The sequence below is a fragment of the Portunus trituberculatus genome, chromosome 13, assembly GCF_017591435.1.
Source record: "Portunus trituberculatus isolate SZX2019 chromosome 13, ASM1759143v1, whole genome shotgun sequence".
NCBI classification, from domain to species: domain Eukaryota; kingdom Metazoa; phylum Arthropoda; class Malacostraca; order Decapoda; family Portunidae; genus Portunus; species Portunus trituberculatus.
The window spans coordinates 9306502-9317692 of NC_059267.1; the positions used below are offsets into that span (position 1 = coordinate 9306502).

Consider the following 11191-nt stretch of genomic DNA (forward strand, 5'->3'; position numbering starts at 1 on the left):
GGATAAGTGTAGATATGGAGACGGGACCACACGAGCATAAAGCCCAGGCCCTGTAAAACTACAACTAGGTAAATACAACTAGGTAAATACACACACACACACACACACAAACACACACACACACACACACACACACACACACACACACACACACACACACACACACACACACACACACACATATACCTTACAACTAGGTGAATAAAGAGAGAGAGGAAGTCCTGAAGACAGCTCGTCTCCGGCTAAGGACTGGGGAAGGGGAGAAATTACCTATGGTGTTTACAGGGCCCGGGTATCTCTGTGGGGTACAGTTAGTGTCCTGTTAGTGTCCTACTCTCGAAAAGTATAGAAAGTGGGCCATTTTCAAGTGAAAATGGAGAGTGGTCTAATCAAGAGATCGGTGTTTTGTTTTGTTTTGGCCGAAACAGCTGGAGATAGAAATCATGCAATCTACGCCTATAAATTTGAGAGACTTTGAGGGGTTCGTGACCACTCCAAGTGGACTAGATAAATTAGACATGGATTCCAGAATTCAGGCATTAGAAAGTAAGTTTCTAAATATTAGATCCATAGAAGAAAAATTAGATAGAGTCATAGCAGAGAACGATATCTTCAAAAAAGAAATCTATATGTTAACGAGAGAGAATAAAGAGCTATTGTAGGAGAAAGTGGAAATGGAGAAAGAAAATCAACATCTAAGGAAACGATGTGACGAGATGAAGGCTAAACTCCTCGAAATGGAAAAGATAATATCCGAAGGAGACTTGGGGAAGGAGGAATGCCTTAACCTAATTGATGCCAAAATGAAGGAAGTGAAACATGAACACTAAGAAGTACAAAAGTCCTTTAAGGAGATAATGAAAAAGCAAGAAGAAGAAAATAAAGCAATTACACAGAGTGAAATGGTAAAGGCATTGAAGGAAAATGAGTATGTGGTGAGAGATATTGCCGAAAAGAAAAAATGCGTGATCATAACAGGTTTGAGGGAGGAAACTAACAGGAACTGGCAAGATAGGAAGGATAAGGAAAATGACAGGATTAAGTTTTTACTAAATAAGATCTCCGAGGAGGAAGAATGCCTATATGCTGAGGTAGAGGAAAGTGAGAGACTAGGAGCTTTTGAAGAAGGCAAGAGTAGACCATTAAAATTGAAGTTAAAGTCTCAGGTGGCAGCTGAGGCCTTGCTGAGGAGGGCCTGGAAACTTAAAAGACTATGAGGAAACCAAACAATTTACATAAGAAGAAATATGACACAGAATGAAAGAATGAAAATGAAAGAGCTTGTAACTGAAGTGAGAGAGAAGAATGAGGAAAGAACCGAGGAGGAAAAGACCAAGTTTTTTGGAGGATGAGAAATGGGAGGCTGAAGAAGTGGTGGATAAAACAAACGGAATAAACATTACACTGACTGAAACATGGAAGAAAGAGATTAGGAATGGAATTCAAGTAACATACACGAATATAGATGGATTTCTGTCTAAGAGGCTAGAATGTATGGATTACCTAAGAAACAATGAACCGGACATAATGTGTGTGGTGGAAACAAAGTTAAGGCCTGAAATAAAGCTAGATTGGTTTGATGTAAAACACTACAAAGTATGGAGAAATGATAGAAAGAATAAAGGAGGTGGTGGTATAATGGTTTTTACTAAGAAGGATCTGATAGTTAAGGAGGTGAACTTTAGTAAGAGAAATTCATAAAGGGAAAATTAAATAAAAGGGAGGCAATAGAAAAAGTAAAAGTTGGGGAAGAAGTATATGAGGATGCTAGAGATATAGCTGAAATCTAGAACAGTGATTCCCAACCGGGGTTCCGCGGGACCCTGGGGTTCCGCCGGCCATCACCAGGGGTTCCGAGAAACCGTAAAATAATTATGTGCTATTACAATATGACAGTGATCTTAATTCATAATTCGTAACTCCTACTCAACAACACGTCACAAACACTCTCCAGACACCAACATACTCGTGCGTGTCAGTCAGTACAATGTATATACTAGTAATGAGAGCAAATGCTATGCATAGAATTAAGGGAAAAAAAAAAAAGTGTTATTACCGGTGCGGATACGCCTTCATTCCTACTCCGCTAGTTTGGTGACGGGTCGGGTAGGAGGGTGACGCAACCCGGTACGAGTATCATACGTGTCACGACCCCCAGCCCAGCCGTTCACACCTCTTCCTTCAGTCAGTTTTGAGCAGCGCAACCGAGTGAAACGTTGTGTTAATTAATCTCACCAGTTAATATTAGTTTGATACTGATTTAGAAGACTGCGGCATGTTGAAATATTTGAAAAGAAAGCATGGCAGTGGAGAGGAGGACAGTGACGATGAGTCACAAATACCACAGCCAAGTACGAGTAAAGGAAAAGTGAGCGATGTTAAAAAAAATCGCCTTTACAATGACAGTTATCTGGCCATTGGCTTTACATGGACTGGAGAAGAAAAGTGTCCACTTCCCTTGTGTATTGTTTGTGGAAAAAAGCTCGCTAACACAGCTATGGTCCCAGCCAAGTTAAAGCGACACTTCAGTACTAATCACAGCCACTTGTCAAACAAAACCGTGGATTATTTTCGAAGACTCTTGGATTCACAGCAGAAACAAAGAAAAGTTTTTGAAAGGAAGGTAACCATCAGTGATAAGGCCCAAGAAGCAAGCTATTTAGTGGCTGAGCTAGTTGCCAAGAAAATGAAAAGTCACACTATCGCAGAAAGTCTAATAATGCCTGCTTGTAAAATAATTGTGAGAACAATGCTAGGTGAAGAAGCTGAATGTGAAGTAAGCAAGGTTCCTGTTTCTGATAATACAATTAGTAGGCGTGTGGATGACCTGTCCAACAATATTTCTGGTATTTTGTCAGAAATACTGCAGAATAACAACTTTGCTCTCCAAGTAGATGAGACAACTGATATAACTGGTAAAGCTCAGCTGCTGGCATTTGTACGATTTGAAAATGAAGGTGAAATAATGGAAAATTTTTTATGCTGTAAAGAACTGCCAGAAACTACCAAAGGCCACGACATTTTCAACATCTTGTCTTCTTACCTGGAATCTTATAATTTGTCATGGAACCAGTGCGTTGGAATCTGCACTGATGGTGCTCCCTCAATGATTGGTTCAGTACAAGGCTTTGTATCACGCGTGAAAGAAAAAAACTCTGAAGTCATAACAACTCACTGTTTTCTCCACCGAGAAGTTCTGGTTTCAAAAAGTATTGGGAATGATTTAAAACAAGTTCTTGATATAACTGTGAACATGGTCAACTTTATAAAGCAGCGCCTCTGAAGTCTCGCATGTTTGCAAGGTTGTGTGAAAACATGCAAAAAGACCACGTGACGCTTCTCCTGCACACAGAGGCTCGATGGCTATCGAGAGGTAAAGTTTTGTCAAGGGTATTTGAGCTGCGACAGGAACTGCTGCTTTTCTTCAAAGAGAATAATAAAGCCAGTTTCTGTGAGTGTCTTGAATCTACAAACTGGCAAATGAAATTAGCATATTTAGCAGATATTTATCAGCATTTAAATAACTTGAACACCAGCATGCAGGGTGCAAAGGAAAACATTCTGACTTCCACAGACAAACTTCTTGCATTTAAGAATAAACTCTCTGTTTGGAAAAAGCACCTTTCAAGAGGAAACGTCGAAATGTTTCCACTCCTACTTCAAGTTCAAACTCAGACTAAATATGAATATGTCATCCCATTAATTACAAGTCATTTGGGATCACTGTCAGAAAAGCTTCATAAGTATTTCCTCCTTGTCATCAGATATGTATGACTGGGTGAGAAACCCCTTCACTGAGTTCTCACCAAGTACAGAAAACCTACTTAGTCTGCAAGAAGAAGAAGAACTGAGTGAATTACAGTGCGATCGAACCTTGAAAATGAAATTTAATGAAGTACTACTTGACAAGTTTTGGATTTCAGCAAAGCGAGAGTACCCTGTCATCTCAGTAAAAGCACTGAATGTTTTACTCCAGTTTTCAACTTCTTACCTCTGTGAACAAGCATTCTCATGCCTGACCATCATTAAAAGCAAATCAAGAAATCGTCTTCTGTCTGTCGAGGAAGAACTGCGCGTGTGTCTGTCAAAAATTCGGCCAAGAATTTCACAGATACGCAGAGAGAAACAAGCCCAAGTGTCACACTGAAGGTGTCATAACATTACTGACTTATTAGTGTGAACTCTCATTTGATGTAATATTAGATTTTATATGAATTATATTGCTCAAGTACTTTTCGTAAAAATAATATATAAATTAGAATACTATATATAGGGGTTCCTTGGAATATGAAAAATTATTACAGGGGTTCCTAAGGTGTAAAGGTGAGTATCTAGAAAGTGAAAACATTCTGAGTGAAAGGCAGTTTGGTTTCAGAAAAGGAAGATCGTGTGTATCCAATTTATTATGTTTTTATTCAAGAGTGACTGACATACTACAACATAGAGAGGGATGGGTGGATGCTATCTACCTGGACTTGAGAAAGGCCTTTGATAAAGTACCACACAATAGACTGATGTGGAAACTAAAGAAGATTGGAGGAGTAAATGATAAACTAGCAAAATGGATGGAAAATTACTTAGTGGGAAGAGAAATGAGAACAGTGGTGAGAGGAAGAAGTCCGAGTGGAAGAAGGTAACCAGTGGAGTTCCACAAGGGTCAGTGCTGGGTCCCATCATGTTTTTGATTTATGTTAATGATATGCCAGTAGGAATTGACAGTTACATGAACATGTTTGCGGACGATACTAAAATTATGAGGAGAGTAAAGAATGTGGAAGATTGTAACAAGTTACAGGAAGATCTTGATAAAATATATGAGTGGAGTAAGAGTGGCAGATGGAATTTAATATAAACAAGACCCATGTTATGAAAATGGGAAGAAGTAGATACAGACCAAACAGGGATTACAGGCTGGGTGATGAGAAAATTAAAGAGACCAATGAGGAGAAAGACTTAGGAGTAACCGTGCAAAACACTTTGTCACCGGAGAAACACATTAACAAGATATTTTGGAAAACATACAACATGCTTCAAAATATTGGCCTTGCATTCCACTACCTAGATGAAGGAATGATGAAGAAGATACTATGCACTTCAATAAGACCCCAGTTAGAATATGCAGCTTGCATCTGGTCACCGCATATGAAGAAAAATGTGAAGAAGGTGGAAAGGGTACAGAGGCTAGCAACAAGGATGGTACCAGGACTCAGGGAGTTAGACTATGAGGAAAGGCTGAGGGAACTGGGGCTGACCACATTAGAAGAGAGAAGAACAAGGAGAGACATGATAACTATGTATAAATTGGTGAACAAGATTGACATATTGGACAGAGAGTTGATAAAGATGACCACAAGTAATCATCTCCGAGGACATGGAAAAAAACTAATAAAAGACATCTGTCTAAATGACGTGAGAAAGTACAGTTTCCCCCATTGTAGCATTGATAAGTGGAATAAACTGAGCAGTGATGTCGTTAAAGCAGTGTGTGTCAATATAATGAAAGAGAGATATGACAGGAGTGGCCAAGGAGGCAGGACACAGAGAACTTAGCTCGGGCCCTGTAATACACAAATAGGTAAATACAAATAGGTAAATACACACAGTTGTATGTCAAGGACACACTGCAATGTTTCATAAACAACAGAATTAAGACAGATAGCAAAACAGAGTCTCTATGGGTAGATATCAAGGACGGATCTCAATCAGTAGTAATGGGTTTAGTGTACAGGCCACCAAATGCTTCAGACCAAATAAACTCTTCCCTATGGGAGGAAATAAATAGAGCAGCCAGGTACAGTAAGGTATGTGTGGTAGGGGATTTTAACTATAGGAATGTTGATTGGAGCTTGATGGTAGGTAACAGGGAAGCAGAATTTTTTAGGGTCATTCAGGATAATTTTTAAAAGCAAATCATTTTAGAACCCACACAAGGAAATAGTATTCTAGATTTAATTCTGACAAGCAGGGAAGAGGCAGTTATGCAGGTGGAGGTTGGTGGCCAGCTAGGTAACAGTGATCATAAAGAAATATGGTATACACTGAAATGGCATGAAACTTTTAGAGAAAAGAACAATAGGAAAGTACCAGACTTCAGGAAGGCTAATTTCGAGGGATTAAGGGGGTTTTTACAAGGGGAAGGCAGAGATTGTAAGGTAAGGTCCAGTATACAGGTAAGAGAAGGAAAGCAGGATCAGAGAAAGGGGGTGAGGGACAGCGGGGGTAGAGAGAAAGAGAGAGAGTGAGGCCGTGGTGGGAGCTGGATTAGGACATGAGAGGAATCCCGGTCAGCTGAGGGTTAGTGAAATTTAAACCGACTTTCTAAATAAAATATGCGAAGGTCAGATAGCTAATATTCCATATAAAACAATAAAATCACAAAGCAACTGCTCTAAGTGGATAACAGACAGATTAAAGTGATGCATAGGGCAAAAGAGGAATATATATAAGATGAGGAGATGAGTCTTTAAGGCCACTATACCATGAATTAGTAAGAACAGTTAAGAGGTTAACGAGGAAAGCTAAGAGGGAATGTGAGTTGAGGGTAGCCAGCCAAGCAAAGACAGACCCCAAGGGATTTTTGCAGTTATATAGGTCCCTTAAGGACACTACAACCTCAATGATAACATTTTGTTTCATGACTGTTAGATCTTGTCACTATGGTAGTTAAAAATATTTTTGTTAGTTACAAGATCAGTGTACTTATATGAAATATTAGTCAACCATCCTATCTGGTTAAGTGACTTTGGTCAAATGAAAAGCTGGTCAAATTTCTTGATCCTGGCTGGGAATAAGAGCAAGGTGACAACATAGAACCAAAACCAACCGGGGACTGATGTTTACCACTCGCCAAGGGTGCTAGCGTCACCTGGATTTGCTAAATTTGGCTGCCTTTGGGTTGTTCCAGGTCCAAACTTTGTTCAACCTCCAAGGGTAAAAATTATTGAATTTTTTGTTCAAAGCCCGAATTGTTTGAAGTCCGAGGGTCTACTGTACTTCTTTCATTCCTGTGCTGCCTGTCCCTTTCCTCCCCTACTTTATGGTACCTCTCTTGAGTACTGAACATCTGGCAAGTTTCTTTTGATTCTCACCTCACTTGGTCTCTCTCTCTCTCTCTCTCTCTCTCTCTCTCTCTCTCTCTCTCTCTCTCTCTCTCTCTCTCTCTCTCTCTCTCTCTCTCTCTCTCTCTCTCTCTCTCTCTCTCTCTCTCTCTCTCTCTCTCTCTCTCTCTCTCTCTCTCTCTCTGCTATTAAGCCTGTTCCCTCTGATTTCCCTTCACTTTGCGTATTCCTTCTTCTCTGTCTACAGTCTTTGCCTCCCAGCTTCACTTACCTCTTCCCTTTCCTCTCCATATGCAGGCCCTTGTTTCATCCTTCTATCACCCTCCTGTAGTCTTCTTCCATTCCCTGTTTCCTTTACCCCTCCATTGCTTTCCCCTCTACCTTTGTTCTTCTGTCTTCCCTGCTAACCAAAGTCTGATACCCCTCCCTGTTTCCTCATTCCCACTTTGCTCACCTTCCTACTCATTCTGGTAGAATCCATGTCTACAGTGATTGCTCTAAATCTTCTGTTGGTTTGGGTTGTGCTGTCCTTTTCCCTGATACCTATTTTCAATATCATCTACCTCTCAAGGCTGGTGTCCTTACTACTGATCTGTTGGTGATAACTTTTTGCCCTCCGCCACATCTGCTGCTACCCCACTTTTACCATTTTTACCTCTTGATCGTCCCTCTCCCTCTTACCTTTTTCTTCTCATCCTCTTATCTGTGACATCCAGGACTAGTTGTTCTGTCTCCTTCCATCACAAATCAGATAGTTTTTGTTGGGTACCTAGCAGAGTTTTAAACTGATATTGGTGTCTAGCAACTGGAAAAATCAGTCACAAAACAAGACCAACATGTTGGTCTTATTTAGTCGATTTGTGTTTTTGTTTATGTTGTGATGTCATGGAGAGAGGTTCAAAAGTGTGGTGTTGATGTAGAGAAGATTTTAGAGTTGGTTAGGGAAAAAGAGCACATCTAGGATCCTAAAAGTGAATTTTACAGCAAAAAAAAAAAGCTTACTCAAATCGGCATTTGATGAAATAACTGCCACTCTCCTATGACTACTTCCTTCTATATAGGGTGTTATTGGTGAGAATTGAATACTTGTGATTTAATTTGATAGCAATCATCATCACCAGAGAAAGACATCTTGTTGGGTAGCTGTTTGTTTACATTCACTTCCCACCAACCAGCTGATGCTTCCCAGTTGCTGTGAGAATGTGTTATGGCTAGGACTCAGTTGATACTTCTAGCAACTTGCAATTTCAGTCACATATTGACACTGTGTGAACCTGCCTTTACCCTTCCTACTCTTTACCTTTCCTCTCTCCTTGTTTCTGATTATTTCCCAGTTTTTCATTCTTTTCTTTATATTTATTGGCAGTCTTTCTAGTCTATCCTTGCTTCTTAATAAATCTCATGCTATCAAGCCTTCTGTTTTCCCTTGGCTTAATCCATCCCATCCTACATACTAGATGCTAGGAGACTGCCCTAGCCCACTTATATATAGACCACCCCATACTCATCCATTTTCATTTGATGTTGTGTTCTTGTCCTCCTTTCTGCCTATCTTGTGGCAATCTTTCCTCTCTTCCCAATTTCCTTTCATTTCCCTCCTTTGCAGCTTCTTGTCTTGTTGCCTTCCCCCACCATCCTTCCTTGTTCTGTGCTCCCTCTCTTGCTGACGTTCTCACCAAGTCCCATTCCTTTTCTCTCACTGCCCTTATGTCGTTTTTCCGTGCCATTAACATTCATCTGATCTAGCCCCTCCCGATCCTTCTCCCCTAGCCCCTGCTTTTCTAATAGTGTCATATGGCCTTTGCTGCTTGGCACGTTTTTCCCTCATATTACAATTACAGTTACAATCTGCTTCCCTTTAGTCTTCTCTGTAAGGCTGCGTCTGTTACCCCTTGACCATTCACTCACACTCAAATGATCTCTTACACAGTTTTTTCCACCTCTACTTCAACCTTATCCTCTTTCCTAAGTACACTCTTTCTTCTATTTACTACTCATTACCGTTTTTCCACCTCTAATTCAAACTTATCTTTCCTAAGTACGCTCTTTCTTGCGCATTTTGTTAAATTAACTAAGGAACTTTGGTTGTTCCTTTAAGTTAGAAGAGGAAGTAGAGAATTAGACACAGTAATTACTTCCAGGGAAGTCTCAGTTTATTTCAACTCTTTCTTCATCAGGATATACAACAATAAGGTTCTGAAGGGAATGTAAACATGAAATTTATGTACTTAGTGCCTTCCTCTTACTTAGGTGTTGGAAATCCCTGAGGCACTCACCATTAATACTGGGGAGGAGTCACCCAGCCGGCCCCGTGCCATATCCGAGATGATTGATGCTGTGGCTACACCTAATACTCCCAACGTGAGTACTGTGCTACTTACCCACATGGATAATAAAACTCCTCATAATTTGGTACTCGAGATTTTTTTTACAACAAAAAAGTAAATAAATATTGCAAATGACAAATTAATACTATAAAGATTTTCTAATAATAATATAATGCTCACACAAACCATTGTTTGCTTCAATTTATTACAAAATATGACATTTAAATATACTTATAAGTTGTTCCTTGGTTTACAGAGAAAGCGGAAAGCAGCATTGGAACAAAGTAATGTCCTAAAGAAGATCAAGGCGCGCACTTAGGCTTCAGCACCAGGTGAAGCTTTCATCACAACCACAGCAGCTGTCTGCACCCAGCACATGTTGATTGGATCCCCCTCCTCCCCAGTGCTGGTTAGTTGGGTGAGAGGCAGGAAGAGGCAATACAACTGTGCAAAATGTCATATTTTGTTTTCTCATTGAGGAAAAAGTATTGTAATTTTTTTTTTTAAGTAAGTGACTTTTAATGTTTTTTATATAATTAAAATTTCCTTAAGAAAGGTGATTTTACCTGAGTTTAGAGAGAGAGAGAGAGAGAGAGAGAGAGAGAGAGAGAGAGAGAGAGAGAGAGAGAGGAAGGAATAACATTTTCCAATTACATGTGAATTGCATAGAAAATCAGCCTACATACATACAAGAACATGAAAACAAATTAGATAATTATATGGAAAAAAAATTTCTTTGTCCCAGACAAGTGTACTAAAGGTGATTGAAAAGTTCACAGCTGTCTTGCACTGAGACACCTATCAAGAAGAATTACAGTTTGGGAGGAAGAAAAGATTATTAAACTCAAAGTAAATTTGTGCTGAAATGCAGTTTGTGATAAAAAATAATTGAGAGAATAGCACTGATACTTGCACTAAAGTTTACTGAGACAACAGGAGGAGTATAGAATATGCTGCAGCAGATGAGATCTTGAGACACAAGAAATTTCTAGTTTTGGCATTGTGAAGGGAAAGCAATGAGAATAATTATGAAGTGTGTTCAATATTCACAGTGATAGGCAGTGCCATTTCCTAGACCAGAAAGGTGTGTAGAGTGGAGACTCAATACTCAAATTTAATTAGTTCCAAATGGCTGTTAGAGTATCAAAAAGTTCAACTACCAATACCTATGAATCAGGTGATTTGTTCTAACTTAAAACCTTAAGTTTACAAATTTTAATATGAATTTTTTCATAATTTGATATGTACTTCCTGTAAGTGAAGGCTGATGATGGATAACATAGAAGAGGAGGAGAGAAGGGTGGGGAGGAGGAGAGAGGTTATTCATCAGAGGATAAGTCACCATCCATGAAAACGTCTTGTAACTCATCTCCTGGTGTGATTCCTGTGAATCCACTATTGGAGGGCTATGGCTTAGTAACACTTGCACTCTCACGTGATTCCTTATTTTCACCACTAATAAGCCTCTTTGGTGCCATTGTAAGTTTGTCAATGAAAACCTACTGACAGAACGCAGGAGAATGTCAATGTTTTCACGTCTGCAGCGGGACAACTGGCAGCGGCAGGAAGGTAGAGGCCAGGAGCCTTTGTTTACAGTCAAGTGTGCAGATGTTCGAGTACCAGATATTTTTTTGAGTACCAAGTCAAACTTTTGCATTCAAGTATCGAAAAGTTTGACTTCAAAGACATTTTGAGTATTAAGTGTTCCCTGTATATGTGTTCAGCCGGTTATGACATTCAGGGAGAGTCATTTGTACTGTACAACCTGATACACCATCCATTTCCATCTGGGGAGGGGGTGGCGTA

The 11191-nt window shown here is 39.7% G+C and overlaps 1 protein-coding gene across 1 annotated transcript in view; it reads left to right on the forward strand.

The window, feature by feature from the left end:
* LOC123503187 (DNA methyltransferase 1-associated protein 1-like) overlaps window positions 1–9940 on the forward strand; it is a 33257-nt gene extending 23317 nt beyond the window's left edge. The window contains exons 9-10 of the mRNA XM_045252734.1: window positions 9309–9419; window positions 9642–9940. Of these exons, the coding sequence (XP_045108669.1) occupies window positions 9309–9419; window positions 9642–9704 (174 nt within the window). The 3' untranslated portion in view covers window positions 9705–9940. The remainder of the gene's footprint in view (window positions 1–9308; window positions 9420–9641) is intronic.
* The last annotated feature ends 1251 nt before the right edge of the window (window positions 9941–11191 follow it).